Here is a 27,358-nt window from a genome sequence, read left to right on the forward strand (position 1 = left end):
TCTTATATCCCAACCACTCATATTTTCTCTTCTTTTGTTTCTCTGTATTATGCTGTGGATAATCACTTTTTTTAAAACAAGTAAAATGGTCTTTATTCAGACAACATAATTGTGTGCATAGAAAATTCTAAAGATTCCACAAAAAAGTACTAAGTAAGTTTAACAAGATTTTAGGATACAATTATAAAAATCAATTGTATTAATATTTTTATATACATGCAGCAAACATTAAAAAAATTTTCAAAAAAGCAATCACAGATCTACCCTCCCCGTGATGGTTAATTTTATGTGTCAACTTATCCAGGTTGTGATACTGATATTTGGTTAAACACTAGTCTTGATGTTGCTGTGAAGGTTTCTTTTTTTTTTTTTAGGTGGGTCTCATCCAATCAGATGAAGGCCTTAAGAGAAAAAAAGACTGAGATCCCTTGAGGAAGTTAATTTTGCCTCCAGACTGCTGTTGGACTCCAGCTGAAACATCGGCTCTTCCCTGGGTCTCCAGCCTATTGGTCTGCCCTGCAGATTTTGGACTTGCCAACCTCCACAATTGCATGAGCCAATTCTTTAAAATAAATCTCTTTCTATACACGTGTCCTCTCGGTTCTGTTTCTCTGGAGAACTCCAACTAATCCACTTCCTTTTCTGCTCAGTTCACTGATTCTACCTTCAGCTGTCTCTAATCTGCTGTTAAGCCTGTCCTTTGACTTTTTAAACTTCCATTATTATATTTTTCATTTCTAGGGGTATTTGCTCCCCTCTCCAAAATCCTTTCTATCATCTCTTAGTAGATAGATGGTAGATTGAGTAGATTGTAATTATTGCTCCCAGATATTCTCTCCCTTTGCTGTAAAAGACTTGCCATGTGACTTGTAGTTCTTTCTCGGGAGGAGTATGCCCACTTCCCCACTCTACTCACATTGGACTTGGCCACGTCTTTGGCCAAAGAAATGTGGACAGAAGTGACATGCTCCATGTCTAAGCAGGAGCTCTAAGAACCATCGCAGGAATTGGCATTTCTTTTGCCTTCTGGCATGTCTTTCCAGGAATGAGGAAGTCACTGAGATTAGAACAGACCCACAGTTGACCCACAAACCTTTGTTGTAAAAAGGGACTGAGGTTTGGGGTTCATTGTTACCACAGCAAAGCTGCATGATTCAGTGTCATGTGTTTTCCTCATACTATCGATCCCTTCTGACACTTTCTCAGATCTACTAAACATCCTTGTTGTGTATTCTCTGAAAAGTTTTATCAGTATCTGGTCTTTGCGGGTCTGGCTCAGTTGCCTGTTATTTCTGCTGGCTGCTGCTCACCAAGCTTTCCTTTTGGGTTTTGTAACCTCTAACAGTCAACCCTGAAGTTTTGTTGGACCACCTGCATGAGGACCAGTTTGAGGTTCTGATTTCTTAGGAAGGATGGATTTTTCTCCTTCATTCAGAAAGCAAAACCAAAACCAAAACCAAAACGGTTTCCTGAAGTCCCTGGCGTGTGTATGTCTAGCCTGAGTAATGACTCCCAAAGATACTAATGTCAGATCCTAATCCCTGGCACCAGTGAATATGGCCTTGTTTGGAAAAAGTGTCTCTGCAAATGTGATTAAATTAACAATCTTGAGATGGGGAGATGATCATGAATTATCTTTAAATGTAACGAGTGTCCTTGTAAGAGAGAATCAGAGGGATATTGCACCCAGCAGGAGAAAGTGATGTGAACGTGGACGCAGAGATTGGGCTGACATGGCACAAGGCAAGGGAAGGTGGCATTTGGAAGAGGCAAGGCATGGATTCTCCTCAGGGCCTCCAGATGGCCTTTAAAATCTTGATTTCAGCCCAGTGCAACTGAGTTCAGACTTCTGGAATCCCAAACTGGGAGAGAATAAGTTTCTGTTGCTCTAAGTCACCAAGATTGCGGAACTTTGTTATGGCGGCCCTAGGGAACTGATAATAAAGGGGAGGGGTGGAGATTCATTTATTCCTAGTTCACCCTTACTCAGAGTGGGTAGCTCTGTGGGATTTCAGGTTTGCGGGGAGGTCCCTTTTAGGCCGTACCTCGGGTGATACCGGGTCTCTGTCTTCTGCCTCCCGTGAGGGGCTGAAATCTCAGTTTACCAAATGCCCTCAAGGTGAAAGGCAGCACTTGATTAATTTCTCTAGTTTTTGGCCTCTGAATATTCCTTGCTTGCTTGCTAGGAAACCTTTGGGAAGGTGCTTTTGAGACTACATCCAGCATTTTAGTTGGTTTTACCTGAGGGCCAGGGAGGCTGCCTGGTTGGCCACGTCGTGGGAAATGGAAGTCTGTCCTTTTCTGTCACTAACAGTGCGGGAATCTCGCAGGCCAGATGACAGAGGCATCCCCTTACCGTTTATCACACCAGAGGCACCAGAAGTTTTCATCAGTGAAGAGCTGGTCAAGAGAGAAACTGAGTTGTTAGGATGGTGAACGTGTGGAGGACTTGTTTTCGGCACCCAACAAACTCCCACAGCAGCGGGAGCTGGGTGGGGTGTGCCCAGAGTGGAGGGGAGCAGACAGCGGTGCATTTCTCAATGGGAGGAGAGTCCTTGGTCACTGAGCAGCCAGCTCAGGGTTTTAGCTGCAAACGTTAGAAACGGACTCTGGCTGATACAAGCGAAAAAGAAGTTTGTTAATATGATATTGAGCAGCTTACAGAATCTCTGGAAGGGTTGGAGAAACAGCTTTTGGGGGACATAGGCAGGAACCACGTCCCAATCAGACCTGGTCTGGTGGGAATGTCACTGCTGCAGTTGCTGAGCCACCCCACCCTCCAGGCCACTGGACGCTTCTACCGGACCACCTGCCTCTGCGCTGGCCCCCATCTTCTTCCTCAAAGTGGGGCCCTAGAGCTTAGCAGGAAGGGGGGCTAGGAAAATGAGCATTTTGAGCCCCTCACAAGGCAGAGGGGTTCACACTTGTAAGGTGGCAGATCCCTCAACCGTATGAAGGAGATTCAGATGCAAGGCGGGCAGGAAGAACGCCAGTGTCCCCTGCGGGATGGGGTTAAGGATGGGGTAGCTCCTTTTCTTCTCTCCCAAACCAGAGGTATCCACAGGATGTAGAACTTAGGACAGCTCTCCGAAGAACCCCCACATTTAGGAAGGAAGAGCTTAATTGGGAAAGAGAATTTCTCTTATCGTAAGACTAGCCCCAGACCAGAGTTAGACCTTCAGGGGCACTGAGAACTGAAAATATGATCGTTCGCTCACAAGATGTCACTGAAAATAATTTTAAAATACTGAACTGTAAAATGAACATAAGGAAGTCCCAACAAACTTTTTTTTTTTTTTTTTTTGCAACAGTCTCGCTCTGTTGCCTGGACTAGAGGGCCATGGCATCAGCCTAGCTCACAGCAACTTCAAACTCCTAGGCTCACGTAATCCTCCTGCCTCAGCCTCCTGAGTAGCTGGGACTATAGGTACACGCCACCATGCTCGGCTAATTTTTTCTATTTTTAGTAGAGATGGGGTCTCACTCTTACTCAGGCTGGTCTCTGATCTCGAACTCCTGAGCTCAAGTGATCCTCCCACCTTGGCCTCCCAGAGTGTTAGGATTACAGGCGTGAGCCACCGCGCCCAGGCCCCAACAAACTTCTGATTTTTTTCCTCCCATGATGCTTCCCTTTAAAAAGGTCAAATGATTTCAACAAAATGTTTTTCCTATGTTGGGGTCTTTGGAGGTTCCATTTCATTGGGCCATCTGGCCCAGAGGAAGGGTCGTTTGTTGCTGGCCAGTGTTTGTGGAGGTAAAGCCGTACCCATGAGATTATATTGCTTGTAAGAGTAGCTGCCTATTTTGTGCTGGCATTGCGCTGGGCATTTTTTATGTCATGTCGCAAACATTTTGGTCTTTTCATCCCCACACACAGATGAAGAAAATTAGAGGTCACAGCCTAGTAAGCATCCGAGTTGGAATGCAAAGCTCAGGGCCCTTCTATTCCTTGCAGCTTCTTAGACTGAGGGTTCCCAGACGACTTTGGGACCTGGTGCCTAGCCAGTGCCTGGCTGGTAACAGGCAGGGACCAGGAGGTACCTGTTGAATGAATGGACATGAAAACAGCAAACCAGAGCTTTGTTCAGTACCTAATAATTACACACATCTAGCATCATTAACACATACAGAGTCAACAGAGAGTAAAACTTTAACAGAGCACCAGTAGTATATAAAACATACATAGGTAGAAAAATAAATCCAGTCAAAGTATTCCAGAGAATCCGAAAAGTCTGTGTTCCGTACAGCACTGTGCTCTCCACTTCGGACTGCGGTTGTTTTTCAGATCAGTCTGGTAGAATTTTACAGCATCTCCATTTTTTTTTTTTAAATACCTGCTCCTGGATGCCAAGTATCTCCATTTTTATTCCTCATTTTAATACTTCCACTTCTCACTATGAAAAAGTAGTCCTATTTTAGTGAGCTTAACAGGCTGAAAATTACACTCTCAGTGGCCAACTTTTTAAAAAAGATGGTTAAAACCTTTAATAAAAAAGTGAGTTCCCGAGGTGGAGTGTTCTTGCCAAGTGAGCCCTTACAGTCTAGCTCCTCAGTCGTTTCCGCAGTGCGGGGTCTAGGAGTTCTAGATTTGGGGTTTGCTCAGGGGGTCTCGGACCGTGTTTGTCGCTCTGATCACTGGCTGAGGCAGATGTGAGAAGCAGGGGGCTCTGTGCCTGGCTGACGAGCTCTAGGGTTCCCGCTCAGAGGGTGTCCTGAGGCTGCAGCCGGCGCCGGGGTTCTGCTTGCTGCTTTCAGAGTCTTCCGCGATGACACTCAGTTTGTCAAAGACTTCATTCTCATCAGAGGGTGGGAAGGAGAAAAACAGAAGTGTGCTGTGACTATGATGAGGGTGGCCCAAAAACTGTGGGACAGAAAAAAAGGACAGTTAATCATCAAATTTTCCCATTTCTTTTTCTGGGCTTACGAAGGTTTTTTTTTTTTTAACAGTTCCCCTGGCTGCAAAATGTTATCTTAAAAATATGACAGTGACAGTTCCTCAAAAAATTAAAAATGCAATTATCATATGACCTCGCAATTCCACTCTTGCGTATACACCCAGAAGAACCGAAGGCAGAGTGTTGAAGAGACATTTGCACATGCATGTTCACAGCGGCGTATTCACAGTAACCAAAAGGCCGGAAGCAACCCGAGTGTCCGTCCACAGAGGAATGGACGAGCAGTATGTGGTCTAGACACACAGTGGAGTATTATTCAGCCTTAAAAATGAAGGACATTCTGACACATACTATCACACGGACGAACTTTAAAGATACTATGCTTGGTGACATAAGCCAGTCACAAAATAACACATACCGCATGATGATTCTGCTTACATGAGGGACCCGGAATAGCTGAATTCACCGACACAGACAGTAGCGTAGTGCTTGCCCGGGGATGGGGGAAGGGGAACAGGGGGTTTATTGTTTAACGGACAGACACTTTCAGTTTTGGAAGATGAAACCAGTTCTGGAGACAGATGGTGGTGGCTGCGCAACCATGTGAATGTACTTAATGCCACTGAACTGTACTCTTAGAAATGGTTGAGGTGTTAACTTTTATGTGTATTTTGCCACAATTAAAAAAAAAGTGACAATGAATATGCAACTCACTTGCTAAGTGATCACAAGTCACCATCTGATAGTTCCTCTTTTAGACCAGGAGGGAGATTTTTCAGCCTGAGCGTGAAGCTGTGGCGCTGACACAGCTTGGGTGTCATCTCCTCCACGAAGCAGCGACGTGGCAGGCCCTGGATAAATGCCTCCCGGGATAACAAAGAGCACCTCCCAGGCGACCTTGGCTGACTTAGGGGCCCTCTGTGGTGTTCCTCAGCATTCCATGTGCCCCTCGGTTTCAGCCCTTAACGCTGCACGTCCAGCACGGTGGCCACGAGCCACGTGCGGCTACCCACCACTTGAAATGTAGCTAGTTTGAGTCCGTAAGTGCTCTAAGTGTGACATACATACCAGATTTCAAAGACTTGGTATGAAAAAGAGAATGTAAACCATCTCAATCATTTTTTGATAAAAAATATTGATTATATGTTGAAATGATGGTATTCTAGATATACTGGGTTACAGGAAATATATTATTAATTTCACCTGTTCCTTTTGACTTTGTAAAAATGTGGCTACTAGCAAATGTGGCTCGTGGTACGTTCTACCGGACGCTGCTGCCTCAGTACATCTGACGGCCACTGACTTCTCAGTGTGTCTATCCCACAGATGCGGCTAGGTACGGGCAGGGACCAGACGTCAATCGTCTCTGTCCCTCCAGCGCTTTGAACAATGCAGATGCCGGTACACATTTCCTGAAATCTCTGCTGGTTGCTCCTTCTCCATTCTTTATCCTCCTAGGTTCACCAGTGCCCTTAATCTTCACGATTAGATGGAGAAACATTCCTTAAAGCTTTGCATTGTGAACCCCTCCCCTCCAGACGGAACTCTTCTTGGTATATTTTCCACATTCAGCCTCGTGCTGTGGCTTCACTGAAGCTGAGGGCAGCTGCACTACCTTCTGGCGTGGACCTGTCAGGACTTCCCCTCCTGCGTCTTGAGCAGCTGATGGAGGAGAGGGGATGGGGCAAGGGGGACAATGTCCACATCTCTGCTGGGCCAGCGAGGAACCTGGGGAAGGGGAACCTCTTTACATCTCAGATCCAGCGGACTCATGAGAATGGACTGGAAGCTACCCTGCATTCTCCTACAACTGGGGGAGAGGAGAGAACACAGGAAGATGCACTAAACCCCAAAGGATGTAAATATCAGCTGAGTCTCCTGATGCGAGACACACACACACACACACAACCAGCTCAAGAGGTCAGTGTGGGATAAACCTCCCTGTTGCTTTTCCAACTCAAAGTCTCCATCCCCAGCAAATCTCTCTAAATTCTAAACGATTCTGTGGGGTGTGGTGAATAGATTCTATATATTCTGAGTCAAACTGAAGAACTGGTGACGTAAGGACCCCAGACTGCTCTGTAGTCACCTGGTGCCTCACTCGCGCTTCCTGACCTCCTTCCCCAGCCCCGCCTTGTTTCTCAGCTATTACAGGGGCTGGCTTCAGTCAAGCCTGCAAAATCTTCTAGCCTGGGAGGCAAGAGCTCTGCCAACAGGCCCCTTACTGTTTGTTTGTCTGTGCTGTCTGGTCTGACCAGTCTCTTTGATGGTGAAGCCAGAAGCAAAAACAGCAGGTGAACAGTTTTGCTTCCTCTTGGTTCTCAGTTAACAAAACACCTTCTGCCCAGAGCGGAGGGCCCGGCCCTCTTTGTTCTTCCTGCTGCAGCTGTGGCTTCTCAAAAGCTCACAGAAAATTTGCAGTTCATTCTAGAGGATTCTCAGCTCACCCTGGTGCTGCAGTCTTGCTGGCACTCTTTTTTAGAAGGTTCTAGCTGCTCTGAAACACTTCCCTGTGGTTGTGTGGCCACTTCTATCCACAGTGGATGCTGTGCTGCCCACATCCCCTTCATGTTGGGGCACTTGTCCCCCCAGCTTCCACGAGTGCCAGCAGCCGAAATGGCTCACAGCTGAGGTGCTTTCTAGGCGGTGCCCTTCACACAAGGCAGTTGCCTTGGCCAAGGTTCCGTGTCCTTCCCAGAGGTGGCCTGTATCAGCCGACCGGTTGGAATACGTTAATAGGACCAGAGGTGCAAGAAGTGGCAAGGCGTCGGTAAGGCACGTGCACTGGGGAGGGTGGGACACTCGCCCTGTGGGGGTTCAGGGACCTGCCACGTCAGTGACGTTTGAGGGGTCCCATGGAGTGGGGCTTGCCAGGACATCCCCTTTAAAGAACTGATTATTGTGCCTCACCCGGTGCATTGCGGGCCAGTTTGGGTTCTGGAGGCCACGTGGCCCCACGAAGGAAGACTGCTCCGGTGTGTTTGCCGAGTGACACAGAAGGCTGTGGCTCTGAGGGGGGGTCCCGAGCAGAAAGCAGCCCTGCAGAAGGTACGGGCTATGGGGCAAGCAGCCCACCCCGCCTTGAGACTGGCGCATCACCTAAACAACATGCTAACGAACAGATCTCTGGAGTGTCTGCGGTGGGAAAGACGCTGGGCCTGGGCGGCGTTTACAGCGGATCCCAAGAGAATCACCACCCAGACACAAGGTCCTGGGGCCAGGCTGGGCCGCCTGCAGGGGATAATTACACCCTGTTTGGCAATCAGTTCCTGGAGTGCTATGGGGACCTGGCAGAGCCTCTGGCCATGGGACACAGGTGATCACACTGCCCAGAAGTGACCAGCAGGAGGCCTGCCAGACCCAGCAGGTCCTAAGACGGGGCCAGAGGGTGCACGTCACCCACACGCAGGTGGCTCAGGCTCCCACGCTCCCTACCTGTCACGCCAGTCTCTGTGTCTGCTCACGCCACGGCCACACGGGGATGGGTCATTATGACCAGGTGAAGGAGGAAAAGGCCAACCCTGTTCCATAGGGAGGTCAGCACAGTAGGTGGGTGCAAACCAAAATGTCCTGCTGCCGCGTGACAGCCCCGACAGGCAGAGCCCCTGGGAGGAGCCAACCCTGGGGGTTCCTTGATCCCGGACTTCCGGCCTCCAGAACTGTGAGACAATACACTTCTGCCGTTTAAGACACCCAGTTTGTGGAACTGTGTTACGGAAGCCCTAACAAACTAATACAGACCCCATAAAACATCATGTCAGACCAAGGGCCCCATTGACAGCAAAGGCGGCCAGGAGTGGGCACATGACTTTGGGACCCTGAGTCGTATCACGCATGGTACTGCCCAGCAGCTGCCAGCCTGGGAGGACAATGGAGCAGCCTGTCGACAGTGCAGGCGAGACGCCAGCTTAGAGATGACACCCAGTGAGGACAGGGCATCGTCCTCCAGCACCTGGTGTGCACTCAGAATCCACAGCCATTACGGGGTGCTGTGTCCCCAACAGGCAGAATGCATGAGTGCAGGAGGGCCCTGGTCACCCTCACTCCCGTGACCTGCTTGGGAAAGTGGTGCCCCCCCACCCCTTGCCGTGCCCCCGCCCATGAGATTGGCTTCCGTGAGTCTCCAGCAGGGGGCAGCAAACTGCAGCCCACAAGGCAAGAATGGTTTTCGATTTTCGAAATGATGACATTTAAAGGGTTATGTAAATGTACATAATTTCAATTTTATCTCTTGGCCTGCAGAACTTGAAATCTTTTCTATCTGGCACTTTAAGTAAAAGTCTGCTGACCCCTGGTCTGGAGGGTTCCCAGGGTGGATGCTTTCCCACCAGGGGACACAGTACGAGGCCCACGGCTGCCACCTCCTCATCCAAGAGACCAGCAGGCGAGGAAGGAGGCACCATAGTGACCACAGAGGAGGTGAGGCTGCTGCTCCATGGTAGATGCCCAGCTGAGCCCCTGGGGCGTCCCCGGGTACTCCCCTGCCCAAGTCTGATGGCAGATGGACAAGCACAGTGGCCATTGCCTGAGACAGGCCTGGCGCCCAAGGCTCGGTCCTCTAGGGACGGGGCTGGGTCGCCACATCAGGTCGGCAGCCTGTGCCAGCAGAGACTAGTCACGGAGAGGAGAGAGGGGACTGTTGACAGGACAGTGGAGGAAACTGACCACAAATGTTACCTGTGGCCCAGAGGCCAGCTGCAACGGTGGGCGCTGGAGTTTGTTTCCCTAATCTTCCTCTTGTAACCTTCCCCCAGAAAGAGATCAACTCAAATCCCAGAGGAGCTCCTCCCAGTGGATCACAGGGGTACAAGGGGTGGACTGTAGTAGATGCTGTGATGTGCCACCCAGCTGTCCCTCCAGGTATGAGGCACTCACCCTCCTATCTGGCAGGAACACAGGCCGCTGATGTCTCATGCCACACTGGGGTTAGGTTCCCTTCCTGGGGGTAGCCCACACCCAGGCCATGGTCCATGTGAGGTTCACAGGCCCACCCCTTTTGCCTCAGCTTGGGACATCTCTAAAGGGCCACCCCAACTTGCAAGCCCCCATGGGATTGGCTGAGGCCTCCGTTGTGGCTGCATGACAGCTCAGCCTTCTCTCTGCCCCATCCTGCTACCTTCACTCCCTTAGAGGTATTATTCCCAAGGGTGCTTTCCTTTAAGCCTTTCTGAAAAATTTTTTTTTAATTAAACATTTTTTTTATGCTGAAATAAAAAAAAAAAAAATTTTTTTTAGAGATGGGATCTCAGTATGTTGCCCAGACTGGCCTCGAACTCCTGAGCTCAAACGATCCTCCTGCCTCAGCCTTCCGAGTAGCTGGGACTACAGGCGGCATCACTGTGCCTGGATCCCATTAAGCTTTTCGAATGTAAATCTCCGTCTCAGAGTCTGTTTCCTAGTAAATGAGACCAAAGACAGATCGTTTTTTGGGTCTGGACTTGGCATAGTTTCAAGCGTCAGTGTATATCCAGAATTTCATTGCTTAGGGCCTCTTCCATCCTATAGTCATCAGCCAGGTTCATCCTTTCTTTTTCCTAAACCTTTTAAAAATAGCCTTTCTAAAGTCTAGGATACGCACCCCAGAATTTCAATCTCTCTTGGATATTCTAAAACTGAAAACGCACCTCTCCCTCCTCCCATTCTCTCCCTCTGGCTATGTGCTGGCACTTGGCCTGGAGTCTTTCTCTTTCTCTTCTCTGCCCTGACCTCTGCTTTTTCCCTTCCTGCCCCAGAACCGTCGTCTCCACCCGCCAAGGACGTGGGTCTTTGGCAGCGAAAGTGGAGAAGGAGCAACGTCCAGGTTGCAGGGACGGCTTCTGGTATAAACCTCTGCCTCCTTCCTTACAGATGCTCCTCGACCCCAGGCTGCTCTAAAATGGGCTCAAAAGAAAGGACCAGCATGCGAGACGTGCCTCATTCTCCCGGAAAACGTGTTGTCTGGAATCAGGAGCCCCTGACTTAAAAAAAAACTCTTTCCAATCAGAGTTTACAAACCTGCATCTCCCTCCATCCCACCCACCTCTTTCAGGTGCTGTGGAAGGGAGTTCCCAGCGGAGAAAGCGTACTTCATCTTCTTGTAAACACACCACAGCAGAGCGAAACAGCCGAGGAGCACCAGGAAGACCACAAAGACAGACGCGATGAGGATGATGGCGACCAGCCAGGAGGGGATCGTGTCTGCCAGGGAAAACATCGTGTGTCATGTTCTTATCCCAGCTTGGGTCACAGTGATCCCAAGGCCACGTTAACCATCACAGCCCAGTGGCAATCCCTGCAAACAGGGCCATGCGTGCACCTTGGAGGATGTCTCAGAAACACAGGGACTGGCTGGAGGGCCAGAGGTTTGCAGAGAGTTCCGCCCCTTCCTATCTTCCTCAGAGTCTGGTTTCTGGCATTATTCCTGACATTATTCCTGACATACACAAACAGAATAAGCAAGGATTCTCATGCACTTTATCTACTTGCAGGGCAGCAATAAGCCTCCCACTTCTGCCCTGAAGCAGCCGACGGACTCCCCTCGGCCCCGAGCCCAAGTTAACGCAGGCAGCACCGCGTTTGGTACCGATAACTACACATTGGCATGAGTGCCTCCCTCAAAACCCCTGCACTGAGAGATCTGTCCCAACTCCAGCCTGGCTTCTAGCAGCCTGAGGCCGCATCCCTGGGATGACAGCCCTCCTTGGGTTCCCGTCTAGAAAAACTCAAGGCTGCCTAAAGAATTTAACATTTGTTCTTGCCAACACCGGATGATAGGCCCCTGACCTCTCTTTCTGAGAGCATTTTCTAGAAAGGGCTTACAGCTGTGAATCCTTCCTCTGTGCTTCTGAGACATACATGCATCTCCTACAACCAGGGAGTGTCCCTCGCAAGGACAGAGAGCCAGTCCTTTGACGTTATCAGGAAGGACAGAGCCTCCGTCTCCCCATCTCTGGGCAGGGGTAGAAGCCTAACCTTGATTAATGCCTTTCCAGACACAGGTGGCCTAATGGATTGACCAACTTCCTACCCAGTTTTTGTAATTTTTTCACTTCCCTGTCTCTGCTCACGTCCCCTCTTGCGCCCCCTCTCTACTCAGTCATTATTGAATAAAATGTTTTTACTGTTCTAACTAATGTCCCGCTTTATCTCTGACAGAATCCAGGATGTCACCCTGGTTATCTATGGTCCCAGCTCCCTTTGTTTGGCCCCAGGTCCCTTCTATCCTCCCCGTGCCCACCCCCTGCCAACCAGCACAGCCCTCATGAGCAAAGCCTGTGCATCTGGGGATAAGGGGGCCAGGAGAATGAACCTTACTCGGTAGCAGCAAGTTACTTTCTGTGCACAGAAATAATCAGTGTCCAGGCCAACTGGTACCTTCTTCTCTGTCTCTTTCTCCCCTTCCCTCCCTCCCTCTGCCTGCTTCTTTTAGGAAACACAAGTGTGGTGGCACTCTGCTAGACACCACAGTTCACATCGTATGTGAAGGACTGTGTTCAGGTCCTATTTTTTTATTTTACAAGGGGCTCTGAAACAAGTAGCACCAGCTGAGGACAGCTGTGAGGTTTCCAGGCTCTCCCTGCCTGGCAGGTGTCTGCAGGAGCTCAGCCTGGGAAGCAAAGACTCCGGGGAAGGGGTGGCAGGGTGCGAGGCGGTCTTAGGAGGACCGACGGGCCTCGCTGCAGGCAGGCTGGGAGGGCAGAATGGCACAGTGTAGGGCGGCACCTGGACACAGACCTCAGCCCAGCAGGCAGAAAAGGTTCCCATCAGTTCCTCTGATCGGAGGTTCTGAGCTGCCTCAGAAGGGAGTGGCCCCTTCCTGGCATGAAGCCCATCAACCTGGGCCGGGAGACCAGGCCAGGGTGATACATTTTTGCGAACTGGGTTGGGGTCAGGGCAGGAGGCAATGGTGTCTAAGGAGCCTTCCGGTCCTAAAGTCTGCAGAGCTGCTGACAACACTCAGGGCAGGCAGAGCCCCAGGCTGCGACCTCACGACTCACCGTCCTCCGTGGTCTGCTCACAGACAGGCTCACTCCACTGGCCAGTTTTGTTCCTATCGGGAAGAAACCCTTGAACTTGAACACAGTATATTGTCCATGGCTCCAGGTTTCTGAGGACCTCGAAGTCATAGTGAGGAGTAATGTGGAACTAGGATTGGAGACAAAAATAAGAACATGGCTCAGCAGTGAAGGGACATCGGCTTTTTTTTTTTTTTCTTACACTTACCAGTTATAATCTCTGCTTCACATTTAAAATAGGGAGGAGCAGGTAGCAGGCGCTCTTCCCAGTTCATTTCAGGGGACCATGACACCACGCTAAGGGGCTCGGCAAGGGACTGACTGTGATGATGACAAACCGTCTCATTTCCCGAATTCTCTAGCTTAAATGACACACAAACCATTCCCATTTCTTTTTTTAAAGAAGATAAATCCGTTTTAATGGGTTGACCCCGTGTCACATAAAAATTCACATGTCGGAGCCCAAACCCTGGCTACTTGTGAATGTGACCTTATTTGGAGAGAGGGTCTTTACCCCTCACGTTCAAATGAGGTTATTATGGTGGGTTCCTAATCCAAGGACTGGTGGCCTTATTAAAAGGAGAAATTTGGACACAGGCACACAGGAGGAATGCCATGTGAAGGTGAAGGCAGAGATTGGGGTGATGTTTTCACAAGCCAGAGAACACAGAGAATGTCAGCAACCACCGGAACTAGAGAAGGCACGGAACAAATCCAGCCCTGGCACCTTCAGAAGGAGTGTGGCCCTGCGGACACCTTGATCTTGGACTTTCAACCTCTAGACTTGTTAGACAATAAATTTCTACTGCTTAAGCCTCCCAGTCTGTGCTATGTTGTCATAGTATCCCTAGCAAATGAATACACCGGTCACATACAGGAAGACTCCATGTGATTTTCTTTCTAAGTTAAGAGCACGTTTCGAACCCTGGCTGCCCGGGCTTCTCCCGACTCACTTCTCCACTTGTGTGCCCCACACGCCCGCCCTCACCTTGAGGGCACACACCACAGCCTGCCTCTGCTCTGGGGGTGGCAGCACCGACTCATCTTAGTTTAATCTGCCTGTAAGATACCGTAATCAATGATGGATTTCTGAATTTGAGAATTCAAAATCGTTCCCGGCAAAATAAAGAGAATTAATAGGTATACAAAGTGAGCACAGACTCTTTTTGGACTTTAGTAATTGCTTATTTTTCTTTTCGGGTTGGAGTTGTTGACAGCTTGTCTATATCTCTCATTGTGTGAGAAGGTAAGCGTGTGGAGGTCAATAATTGGATTAGGTATGCTGAATATATGAAGAGTGCTAGGATTATATGCTAGAATATATGAAGAGTATGGTGTAACTTCTAATAAGTAAATTAAAAAACCAAAACCAAACCAATCCAAAAAAACAAACACACAAAAAACCCACGAAAACACCTGGCTTTCATTTCTAGAATGAGGCAGGAGCATCGTTTGAGCCTAGGAGTTCAAGGCTGCAGTGAGCTGTGATGATGCCACTGCTCTCCAGCCCAGGCAACAGATTGAGACCCTGTCTCAAAAAAAAAAAAAACAAAAACCCAGTTCCATAGTCACTATGGCTGAGTGCCTCCTGCGGCAAGTGTGAAATGCAAACACCATTTTATTAAAGGCCTAATGCCTCTAAAACCGCACAGTGCAATTTTTTCAAAGACGAAGCTCAGAGGCCCCTGCAAGCAGGCAAGGTGTTGACACAGTCGGGAAGGCACCCCGTCCTCAAACCCCTCTGGGGCTTTTTCACTTCTGGGGGACTTCTGGTTTTATCTTCTCACTTTCTCCCAATAAGACGGAAGAATTTCCAAAAGCCCTTCATGCTATTCGTTTAGGGACCAAACCTGGCACCGGCCCAGGAGAAGTTGTGTTCTAGAAGGGGGCCTTTAATGGTGAATTGCAGCCACCCATGAAAGGCCAGGCAGCAGGTGGTCTTTCCACACTCTGAAGGCTGCCACACAACTGGGCTCAAGTGAGAGGAAAAATGTGCAACCAGATGCCTGTGCTGGGTGTGTTCGGGATAAGAAGCTAAATATAAAACGGCATTTGCGTTTCACACTTGCCGCAGGAGGCACTCAGCCATAGTGACTATGGAACTGGATTTTTTTTTTTTTTTTTTTTTGAGACAGGGTCTCAATCTGTTGCCTGGGCTGGAGAGCAGTGGCATCATAGCTCACTGGACCCTCAAACTCCTGGGCTAAAGTGATCCTCCTGCCTCAGCCTCTGGAGTAGCTGGGACTATACATGCACGCCACTATGCCTGGCTGATTTCTTCATTTTTGTACAGATGGGGTCTCGCTATGTTACCTAGGCTGGATTCAAATTCCTGGTCTTCAGTGATCCTCCCGCCTCAGCCTCCCAGGGTGTTGGGATTACAGATGTGAGCCATCACACTGGCCTGGAGCTTTAACTGGAGTCTGCTACTAACCCCTGGAGGGGAGTGGTCTGCTCTTATCTTCCTACCCCAGGGTTTAGCAGAGACACCTGCATTTAATAAGTGATTATGATTATGCGTCCTCCCAAAATCCAAATGTTGAAACTTAATCATCAATGTGATAGCATTAAGAAGAGGGGCGTTTAGGAAGTGACTAAGGGGATTAGAGATCTCATAAAAGCAGGACAAGGGAGCTGTTCACCCCTTGGCCCTTTGCCTTCCACTGTCTTGGAAGCAGAGGGAGCCAGCACTCAGCAGACACCGAATCTGTTGGCACCTTGATCTTGGACTTCCCAGCCTCCAGAACTGTGAGAAATAAATTCCTATTATTTATAAATTACCCCATCTGTGGTATTTTGTTATAGCAGCAGGAACGGATTAAAATTAACTTGAGTTTTGGGCTATGTAGTACATATATAAATTTAATTACATCATTCCTGAGACAATAAATATGGGTGATCCCCTCTTCCCAAACTCATTGAGAATTAAGTGATAAAATCAATATTTAATGTGGAAGAGATAACTTATATGGGACATAACTTACATAACATATATGTAGGTTAGTTCAGGACCATGAATGGCATTCATCTCAGAAACACAAAGAATAAAACTTGACCAAGGAAGCATGAAAATTGCCTTAACATGTCTACAGAAGGGGAGGGAAACCTCATGTGTGGGCCAAATATAACGTTCCATGGGACAAGTTTATGTTTTCATGATTGTCATTAAATTCCCCAACAATCTTATGAAGTAGGTTTTTATCCATATTTTATTATACTCCTTTTGCAGACCTGCGGAAGCTAAGGTCAAGAACGTGACCAGAGCCACATGGCGGCAGGGGCAATATTTCAACCAGGTCTTTTGACTCCAAGCCCATGTTTTTAAAGGACTTGTCCCCTGAAGAAGAGAGCAACAGAGAAAACTGAGATCAGAAAAGGTAAAACGTGACACTGTCCATGCAGTGTCTAGGGGTGGGGCTGCCTCGACTGCGGACTTGTCTAATCTATGGGAAGTGTGGGAAACAGGGGTTGATGCCATGAGACTGCGGTCATTCCACCTGACCCCAAGTTCCCACAGCCAACTCTGACTCAGCTCTGCCTGCTCCTGCGACTTCCCTTCAGGGGGAGAAAGGTCTGTTCTCACTGTGCAGACTTCACCCCGAAAGTCTGCTCTGCGCACTTCCCTGGGGGGCTGGGAAGCTTGAGCCAGAGGTACCAGTCACCCTTCAGTCTGGGAAGCTTCTGGCTCTCAGAGGATCAGGCCCTGGACCATAAGGTGTTGTCACCTTGCCAGACCCTGCCTGGGTAGCCTCCTGGCCTTCTCTCTTTATTGTCACGTTCTCGGCCCAAAACTTAAGCAAAGAACATGTGAGCTTCCATGTGGAATTCGATTAGCCACACTTACCTTTTCATCTGTACCATTTTTCCAATATTGCACGTTATAAACCCACGAGTTATAAATATTCTTCAGGGTCCATGTCTCAGGTTCATTCTCAATTTGGGGGGCTGAGAAACGCATATGTAAAGAATCAGCAAGCATTTCTACTTGCATTCCAGGAGGTCCAATAACAGCTAAGTGTGAGAACAAAGCAAAATGACAATCAAAAATCACATTTTGCAAACTTCATTTCACCATTAATTTTTCATAGCCGTGCAGAATAATTAGTCCACTGCTCTCTGATAAACCACTGCTACAACATCGACTGATATGGCTAAGGAGGACAGTTGGATTATGTTTCTTTTCTTTCTTTTTTTTTTTTTTTTTGAGACAGAGTCTCACTCTGTTGCCTGGGCTAGAGTGCCATCGTGTCAGCCTAGCTCACAGCAACCTCAAACTCCTGGGCTCAAGCGATCCTTCTGCCTCAGCCTCCCAAGTAGCTGGGACTACAGGCATGCGCCACCATGCCCGGCTAATGGATTTTGTTTCTTTAAAAAAAATCTGATAACTTTTGTTTTTATTAATGAAGTATAGTTCATTTGTGTTTATTGTGATTTCTGATATATTTGGAATTCTGACTATACATCATTTTGTGTTTTCTGTAAAGACTGCTTTTAAAATTTTTATTTTATTGCTTTGGGTTCTTCCCCGCCTCTCTTTTTTATTTTTATGTTCTGTTTTCTATTGGCTTGAAATTTATTTCCTTTGCTAGGCTGGAAGCTATAGTTGATATTTCCATTATTTTTAGTGGCTGCCCTTAAACATCTAACATATATGATGAACCATATGTATTTTTCCAGCAAAGTCTAAAGCTGTTCTCCTCCTGTATGTGCTTTTGCTATTCAGGTGTCTGGCGTCTTCACTTTGTTTGGGTCTCTGTTCAAATGTCTCAACTCCTCAGAGAGACTGTATCTCACCACCCCACGTAAAAGCAGCTTCCATCACTTTCCATCCTATCACCTTGCTTTAGTTTTCTTGAGCGCCAGTCACAACCTGTCCTGTTTATTATCTGTCCTCCTTATTAGAATATATGCTGCGTGAGGGCAGGGGCTTGCTCTTGTTCCCTGTTGTAGCTTCAGCACTCAGAATGTGCCTGGCACAACGGTGCTCAGTAATAACCACAGACTGGTTAATAAATGGTTCTGGGCAACCGTGCTGTTTTGAGTTACGTCCTGAATTTTTCTCTGCCTGCTGCTACATTTTCAGGGCTGCTAAAGGGCCTACTTATACCATTCTAATATGCTGGTCTGAAAATCAGATTAGAAAACCTGTTAGCTATGTTTCCAAAGCAAGTATAAATAGGTCCTGCATGACATCTCAAAGCACTTTCCTATCACTAAAGTACATCAACTCCAGGAGGCGCATGTCCAATACAGGCAATGGCTGTAAGAGCACGGACACAGGAGCCTGGGTCTGAGTCCCCGCTCTGCACTCATTGCCTGTGAGACCTTCCCACAAGCTGCTTAACCATTTCGAACCTCAGTTTCTGAACATTCATACATGGGATCTAAAATAGGATTGGAACCAGTTAGGACATGGTAAGTCAGTCAGCAATTATAGGAGCAGAAACCTGTACTTGACTACTGTGAAACTGTATTTTTTTGTGCTTTTTTTTTCCTTGGTTTTTATAATGGCACCTTTGGAAAAGATAATATACCTCTGATCATTTCTGATTCCAGAAATAAGAGGCTTTTGCCCAAGCTTGGAACAGTATTAGGAAGGGAAGAAGGACCTCCTAGCCTCATTCTCTCCCAGGGAGGATGTGATTGCAGGAGCCGTGGGGGTGCAGAGCAGAGGGCTGGCACAAGGACCCCTTCCCACATAGGGACAATTATTTTAGTGCTTCTCTCTACCTCCTCCTTGGAGGGCTGTACTGAGTTTTGCTCATCAGGTTCTTGTAACCCCCAATCCTCCTTCCTCTCTCAATTGCTATATGGTGGTTTAATCAGTTTGCAATTGGATATTTTAAATATGTTCATCTAAGGACCTCTGGTGGGTCCCTATAACCCTCCAGGTCTAACCTGGGGACATTCTTTTCAATGCCTACCAGTCACCCTGACCCAACCCATGTGCCATCAGCTGTACCCCTCCCTTTTGTCCTTTGTCCTTTGCTCCCAGCAAATTTACCACACGAATTTCTCCAGTCCTTCTCATGAACAGTGCTTGGCCCCAACTCATGTATACCCGTAAGGCACTGAAGCTACTAAATTTACATTTAATTATTTTCCTGATGATATGCTTGTCCTTTCTTGTTTCTCCCAAGAACACCTTTAAGGCCACAGCCCTCTCTGTTATATTCACTAAGCTCCTTGTACGAGGCCCTCCACTGGTGGGCACTCAGAGAATTCCTGTTGATGGACCAACCAATGTACAAAAAACCAAGGCAACATGACAACATTCCAACAAAATGGGAAACAAAATGGCTTACTGTCGTCCACAGGACAGAAGGTGATGTTTACCCAGTCTGAGTGCTCATCTGCAAATTCAGCTCTGACTCTCAAGGTGTGGTCACCATACTTGGAAAGAGTTGAGAAGTCACATTCCGTCGAGGCAGTGCTCACGCACACATCTTGGAATTTCTTGTAACTACACAGTCAGAAAGATAAATAAATCATAAGAACTCTAACTTCAGTCTCCCTGCTCCTGATGGGTGCTTGACTCCTCCGGCTGCTGATGACTAACAGAGAATAATGACAGAAAAATAAAGCAAATTCTTAATCATCAATTTTGATGAACAAGTATGTATGATTTATATTAGTATTTTCCAAACTGTGTTGCAGGGAACCTTGAGACATCATAAGGCAGTTCAAAAATAATCTATCCCCTGGTTAAATAAGTTGGAGGAAAAATTGGGTTAAAAATGAAAATGGATGTCTTCAAAAAAGAACAGACTTCGTACATCCTAATAATAAGCATGTGCTTCTCAAAAAATGGGTTAAGTATTCAACATACTTGACCAAAAAAGCTTCCTTCCTTGATTATGTATTTCTGAAAGCAATGGCACATGATTTGTGATATATACAGATTAATCAAAATAAGGATATTACAGCAATTTCAAATATAGTCACATGATACATAATGACGTTTTGGTCAATGATGGACGACATGACATATACGATGGTGGTCCCATAAGATTATAATACTGTATTTTCACTGTACCTTTTCTATATGTAAGTTTGTTTAGATACAGACACACTTCATCATCACGCTTCATTTTATTGTGCTTCACAGGTAGTGAATTCTACAAATTGAATGTTTGTGGCAACCCTGTGTCGAGTCTATTGGTGCCAGTTTTCCAATAGCATGTGCTCACTTTGTGTCTGTGTTGCAGGTTGGTAGTTTTTGCAATGTTTCAAACTTTTGCACCATTATAACATCTGTTATGGTTATCTGTGATCAGCGATCACGTGCCCTATAAAATGGCAAATTTAATCGATAAATATTGTATGTTGCTCTGGCTGCTCCCCCGACCGGCCATTCTCCCTGTCATTCTCCTTCTCCTCAGGCCTCCCTATTTCCTCAGAAACAACAGTACTGAAATTAAGCCAGTTCATAACCCTTCAATGGCCTCTAAGTGTTCAAGGGAAAGGAAGAGTTGCACATCTCTCACCTTAGAAATGATTAGGCTTAGTGAGGAAGACATGCTGAAAGCCAACATAGGTCGAAAGCTAGCTAGGCCTCTTGTGCCAAACAGTTAGCCAAATTGTGAGTGTCAAGGAAAAATTCATGAAGGAAATTAAAAATGCTACTCCAGTGAAAACACACAATGATAAGAAAGTGAAACAGCTTTATTGCTGGCATAGAGAAAATTTAAGTGGTCTGGATAGAAGATCAAACCAACCACAGCATTCCCTTAAGGCAAAGTCTAATCCTGAGCAAGGCCCCAACTCTCTTCAATTCCATGAAGGCTGAGAGGTGAGGAAGCTGCAAAACGAAAGTTGGAAGCTAGTGGAGGTTGGGTCATGAGGTTTAAGGAAAGAAGCCATCTCCGGAACATAAAAGTGTGAGGGGAAGAAGCAAATACAGATGGAGAGGCTGTGGCAAGTTATCCAGAGATCCAGCTAAGATCACTCATGAAGGTGGCGACACTACACAACAGACTTTCAATGTAAACAAAACAGACTTCTATTGGAAGACAATGCCATGTAGGATTTTCATAACTAGAGAAGAAAAGTCAATGCCGGGCTTCAAAGCTCTTATTTTTATATTTTTAATTTTTTCATTATTATTATTATTTTTTTTTAGGGACAGGGCCTTGCTCTGTTACCTAGGCTGGAGTACAGCGGCATGATCATAGCTCGCTATAGTGTTGAACTCCTGGAATCAAGCGAACCTGCCTTAGCCTCCCAAGTAGCTGAAACTACAGGAACATGCCACCATGCCTGGCTAATTTAACAAAAATTTTCCTTTTCTTTTAGAAATGGGGTCTTGCTATGTTGCCCAGGCTGGTCTTGAACTCCTAGCTTCAGGTGATCCTCCTGCTTCAGCCTCCTGGGTAGCTGGGATTACAGGCATGAGTCACCATGCCTGCCTGGCTTCAAAGCTTTAAAGGACAGGCTGACTCTCTTGTTAGGGGCTAATGCAGCTGATGACTTTAAGTTGAAGCCAATGCTCGTTTATCATTCTGAAAACTTTAGGGCCCTTAAGAATCATGCTAAATCTACTCTGCCTGTGTTCTATAAATGGAACAACAAAGTCTGGATGACAGAATATCTGTTTACAGCATGGTTTACTGAATATTTTAAGCTAACTGTTAGGACTTACTGTTCAGAAAAAAAAGATTCCTTTCAAAATATTACTGCTCATTGACAACGCACCTAGTCACCCAAGACCTCTGATGGAGGTGTATAAGATTAATGTTGTTCTTATGCCTACTAACGCAACATCCATTCTGCAGCCCATGAATCACGCAGTAATTTCGACTTTCAAGTCCTATTATTTAAGAAATACATTTCGTAAGGCAACAGCTTCCCTAGATTCCTCTGATGGATCTGAGCAGTCAATTGAAAAGCCTTCCAGAAAGGATTTACCATTCTAGATGCCATTAAGAACATTTGGGTTTCATGGGAGGAGGCCAAAATATCAACATGAACAGGAGTTTGGAAGAAGTAGTTAATTCCAACCCTCATGGATGACTTTGAGGGGTTCATGACTTCAGTGGAGGAAGTCACTGCAGATGTGGTGGGAACAGCAAGAGAACAAGAATTAGAAGTGGAGCCTGAGGATATGACTGAATTGCTACAATCTCACGCTAAAACTCGAACGGAGGAGGAGTTTTTTTTTTATGGATGAGCAAAGAAAATGGTTTCTTGAGATGGAATTTACTTCTGGGGAAGATGCTGTGAACATTACCGAAATGACAACAAAGGATTTAGAATATTACACAAGCTAAGTTAACAGAGCAGCAGCAGATTTTGAGAGGATTGATTTCAATTTTGAAAGACGTTCTACCGTGGGTAAAATGTTATCCAACAGCATTACGTGCAACAGAGAAATCCTTCATGAAAAAAATGTGTGGCAATTGATGTGGCAGACTTCACTGTTGTCTTATTTTAAGGAACTGTCCCAGCTACCGCAACCTCCAGCAACCACCACCCTGATCAGTCAGCAGCCATCAACCCGGAGGCAAGACCCTCCACCAACAAAAAAAATTACAACTTGCCGAAGGCTCAGATGATCATTAGCATTTTCCAGCAACACATTATTTTTAAATTAGGGTATATATACATTTTTTAGACAATATTATTTTATACTTAATAGATTACACAACACTGTAACTTTCATATGTATGTAACATAACTTTCATATGTATTGGGAAACCAAAAAATTCATGTAGCTTGCTTTATTACTTGTTCGCTTTATTGCAGTGGTCTGGAACCCAGCCTGCAATATCTTCGAGGTATGCCTGTACACAAATACTAACCATTATGTGACAATTGCCTGCAGTATTCAGTATGGTAACATGCTGTACAGGTTTGTAGCACACGAGCAATAGGCTACACCATATAGCCTAGGTGTGTAGTAGACAATACCATCTAGGTTTGTGTAAGTACACTCTACGACGTTTGCACAAAGGTGAAATCACCTAACGATGCATTTCTTAGAACATGTCCCCATCGTTAAGCGACACATAACTGTAATATCCTATATATGACTATCGTTGCAATTACCCTGGAATATTTATAAAACACTGCATCAATCCCAGTCAGAACTCTAGCCCCAACAGCAACCACTGAAGGGAGAGTAGCAGAAATGTGAAGTGGAAGCAGAAAAGACATGATGTTTGGGAATACCTACTGGATGCTAAGCAAATACCATCTCCCGAGCTCCATAACTTAACCTCACGACAGCCTGAGGAGGTGTAATTATTAATAGCTTCCCCTGACCTAAGGAAGTCCAGGTTCTCATCCTGCAAAAAGTCAGGAGGCTGTTTGACTGGTTCTCCAAGGCATCTTTTGTCTAGGGGCCAAAGCCAAATTTGGCTGTGCTCAGAAGTGACAATGAAAGTGATGATGATAAAATCATAACAGTTCAACTTTTATCGAGTACTTAGGGGTCAGGTGTGGAGAGCCTAAGAAATCTGCCCAACTGAACTCAGACCTGTCTGACTTTAGAGCCCACGGTCTTAGGTAGCACATCGCACTTCACAGAATTCTTAGCAATATCCAGAGCAATCCCTTGCAAAAAGTAGGTAGAGATATTACAACTGGGATCATACTGTTTTACAATCCGCTTTTTTTCACTTAATATACCGCAGACATTTTGCCAATCGATCAATTCTTCATGGCTGTGTATCATCCCATTGTTTGGAAAACCCAGGGGTTATTTTGTCAAGGGGGTTTTCTCACATGTGGCCATTCCCTTCACTGAAACTAATGCATCGACTGGGCTCGCAGTGTTTGAAAAGTTGTTTGGAATAACCTCTCTTTCACTTAATTATTTTGATTGCATTGACAAATATTTATCTCCTCATTAAATAGGTAATATGACCCATTCCCCATATTTACAGCTAATTTTTGGGGGATGGTTCCATGTTAAAATCACCAAATACATCCTCTGAAGCGTCCCAATGCGCACATGCAACAGAGAGTTTGTGCTATGCAACTGCTCAGGCTAAATTCTAAACACACCTTTCATGGAGCCACATAAGAATTAATCAGATCTTTCGGGATCAAATATCTTTCCCAAGAACATGCCCTGCACGTGTTTTTGTTTTCTCCAGCACATGCCAGGCTTGGTCTGTAGTTTCATGCAAAGGAAACCTGGAACCCGGACACGGACTCTTGGCTAATAACCACCTCCTGCCCCTACGCCTTCATGAAGTCACTGGGACCTCTTACCTAAAACCAAGTGCCTCTACTATGAAGGCAAAAAAGCAAGGCACAGAACACCAGAAAACAAACTACAGGGGAAAGAGAGAGAAAACGAGGAAAGTTAATTTTCCGGTGAAATCTCTATGGCTGTCCAGCCTGAGGGGAGAAAACACAGAAATGCAATGATAAAACCAATCAGTACTAGAAAATGCACCTCAGGAAAAAATAAAGTGTAGAATGACCCTTCATAAATTCATGGTACAACTGACAAAACTGGACTATGGACTGCGGATTAGATAAAAGTAATTGTATCAGTAATAAAGTTCCTGAGCTTTTAACTGTAGCATGTGATGTGAAAGACTGTCCTTGTTCTTGCAAAACATACACTGAAATATTAAGGGACAAAGGGCACGATATATGAGAGAGAAGGAGAGGGGAGGGAGAGAGAAAATGTGGCAAACATTACAATTTAGTGAATCTGGTTGTAGGCTATCTAGAAATTCTTTGTACTATACTTGAAATTTTGAAATGTTCTGTTAGTTTGGAATTATTTTGAAGTAAATAGCTAAAAAGAAAACCACCAACACGTAAACATAGCTATTCATCTTTGTCTCTTCACTGACTCAGCAGGCCATGAAGATGTTTGTAAAATGACAGCCAGATGGGTGGGAGTGTGGGATTAATGGGACCCAGGACCGAATTTCCTTCCGCCTCACTGAAGGACTTGTCTATCTGTGTATGTTTCTGAGTCACATAAAAAGCAAGAATGTTGGCTCATCAGCCTTTGGCCTCCTGCTGCTGTTTGCACCTGACGTAAAGGTGTGTCACCTGCAGGTCAGCATGTGTTGTATGGTGGCAGGCTGCCAAGGGAGCACCAGCACAGATTTCCTTCACCAGGCACAGGGAAATACTGACAGGCAGGGGAGGTGGAGGGAATTCAGATCACCGCCGAGATGACCAGCTAGGGTGACACCCTTCCTTCATAGTGTCTGCTATTGTCAGAGAATGGAGCTTTTGACAGCCAGTAGCTGTCTTACTTTCAATTTCAGGAGGTGGCCATGGAGTAACTGAGCGCCCACTATGCAAACTGTGTGAGCCCCAAGGCACTGGGGTGTACTACCATATCCACTGGAGGCGGGCAGGTGGTACGTGGTAGCAAGGGTCTTCCTGACTGCTTTGCATACCTCAGCTTCCACTCATACATTGTTGACTTCTAGCAATACTACTTTAATCTGGAGATGACAGCAGTAGCATTTTCCTCTTAAATATATCAACTGTGACAAACAAACTAGGTTCTACATCACACCGAGGCTACCCACGGTGGCTGATTACATCTTACATCTGCGTGATACAAAGGTCTGTATCTACTAGCAGCCCAGTGATAAACAAACCATGAACCATCACAGCAAGAAAATCTGAAAAGCAAAAGGTGACCACAAGAATTCCCAGACAGAAAGAAAAAGGCCAGCAGAGAGGCTCCTGAGGGCTGTCATGGTCACATGGTGACAGCAGTTACCCTCTCCTCCTGTGGCCCAGCCCAGCAACCATCCCAGGGCCCCCTCCTCTGCTGCCTTCGTACCAAAAGCAAGGCCAGGCTCACCTGTGGTACTGTGCCGTGAAAGTCAGAGTCCCTCTGGGAAAAGCAGGCGACTCCCACTGCAGAATATTCTTGAAATTAACTGAATTCATTCTGACATTTTCAGGAGGTGGCACCATTCCCAATGCTGTAAAAATAAAGGAAAAAAAACTGCAACTTTTTCCCTCAAAAAGGTAGCCCATGAAAATGACCACATCGAACACTTGGTTCTCCCCTCCCACTCCACATCCTCAAATACCACATGGTGAGGGAGGGAGAGAGAGGGACACCTTAGCTGTATGAGGAATCTGGATTTCTGGATTTTATTTGAAGAGCCATGAGAAGACATTTGGAAAGGGGGGTGGTGGTGCCGGGAGTGAAGTGGGGACAGATGAAGGGATTTGGATTTGGGTGGTGGTAGAAAGGTGTGAGGGGTAGGGTGGGGTAGATGGATTTCAAATATATTTCTAGAAGTATAAACTCTAGATTTCCTGACACATTTGATGTGGAAAAGTCGAGGTTAATGTCCACTTCTGGCTTATGCGCCTGGTGCCCTGAATGGGACTGGGGCAGGGAACTCACGAGTCCCCTTGTAGCTGCATCAGCTTGGAGATGCCAGAGAGACGCAAGTAGGGATGTCAGAGGGACAGCTGGCTGAAAGACCCCAGAGGTCCCACAGAAGACAGATCTGGTCTAGAGACAGAAATTATCTGTAAACCTTTTAATAGAAAATTCTAAACATATACACAAGTAGAGAGAAGAGTAAAATAAACCACCCCACTAGTACCAATAGGGATTTGAGAAATACTGCCCATAGCCGGTATTTAATGCCAGGGTTCTGCTGAAATCCCCCAAAGAACTGCACAGGGGAGGGGAAGGACAGGGCTCGGGCACGCCCTCGGCTACGCACATCTCTGGCAAGGGAGGAGGACGTGAGAAACAGCCTTCGAGGCAGGAGGGAAGCCAGAGCGCCAGGGCAGAGGGCTTCAGAAAGGAAGGAGGGGGCCATCGTGATGCCTGACCCTGGGCGGTCAATTTAGAGGACAGAAAAGATTTCCTTGGATTTAGAACCGAGAAGCCACAGAGCTGGGCGCTGAGGGGCGAATTCAGATTTCAGGGTGCTGAGGCCTGAACGGGAAGGTGTGGGCAAGTGGAGACGGTGATGTAGACACTTAGACGCCCCGAGGTAGAGATGCCGGAGTCTCCCCCTCGGGTTTACGGTCCGGAAGGTCCGGAACTGGGGGCGGGCTGGGGCTTGCTCCCCGTAGGATCCCCGTGGCCCGTGTTAGCAGCCGACTGGGTTTGAATCTCCTGCCCGGAGGCCCTGGCGTCGCGACCCGGCACGTAGCCACTTTTCCGGCGCCCACGAGTGCCAGCAGGGGTCGCATCTCGCGGGGCCTCCGCGTTCCCGCCCGCGCCCCCCGTCCGCCCCCGGAGCCCCTCACCTGACACCAGCAGGTAGCCGCCCAGCCAGCTCCCGAGGGCCCGCGCCATGGCTTCCGGGAGCCCAGGGGGCGGGGCGACATGGCCCCGCCCCCGCCTCGGGCCCCGCCCCGGTCCCTGTCCCCCAGCGCCCCCGCGGCCCCCGGGACCCCAGCGCGCCAGGCCCGCGCCAGCCCGGCGACCCGGAGGAGGTTAAATAAAGTTAAGTAATACACTAAATCCCCACCCCAGGGGTGAGAGCTGGATGGCGGAGTCATGGG

At 47.0% G+C, this 27,358-nt stretch overlaps 1 protein-coding gene across 3 annotated transcripts; it reads right to left on the reverse strand.

The window, feature by feature from the left end:
* Window positions 1-4,107: 4,107 nt before the first annotated feature.
* IL10RB (interleukin 10 receptor, beta) lies at window positions 4,108-27,152 on the reverse strand. 3 transcript variants are annotated; one of them, XM_012657404.1, is made up of 7 exons: window positions 27,101-27,152; window positions 25,680-25,803; window positions 19,195-19,352; window positions 16,734-16,900; window positions 12,872-13,019; window positions 10,915-11,072; window positions 4,108-4,861 (listed from the first exon to the last, which is right to left on the reverse strand). In XM_012657404.1, the coding sequence occupies exons 1-7, from the start codon at window positions 27,147-27,149 to the stop codon at window positions 4,688-4,690; spliced, it is 978 nt and encodes a 325-aa protein (XP_012512858.1). In that variant the 5' UTR covers window positions 27,150-27,152; the 3' UTR covers window positions 4,108-4,687. The 3 variants fall into 3 exon arrangements, with proteins under 3 accessions (XP_012512858.1, XP_012512857.1, XP_012512859.1); XM_012657405.1 differs by having other exon boundaries at window positions 4,785-4,861; window positions 10,890-11,072; XM_012657403.1 differs by lacking the exon at window positions 27,101-27,152 and having other exon boundaries at window positions 25,680-25,858.
* Window positions 27,153-27,358: the final 206 nt, after the last annotated feature.

This window comes from Propithecus coquereli, unplaced genomic scaffold (assembly GCF_000956105.1).
Source record: "Propithecus coquereli isolate 6110/MARCELLA unplaced genomic scaffold, Pcoq_1.0 Scaffold54, whole genome shotgun sequence".
Taxonomy (NCBI): domain Eukaryota; kingdom Metazoa; phylum Chordata; class Mammalia; order Primates; family Indriidae; genus Propithecus; species Propithecus coquereli.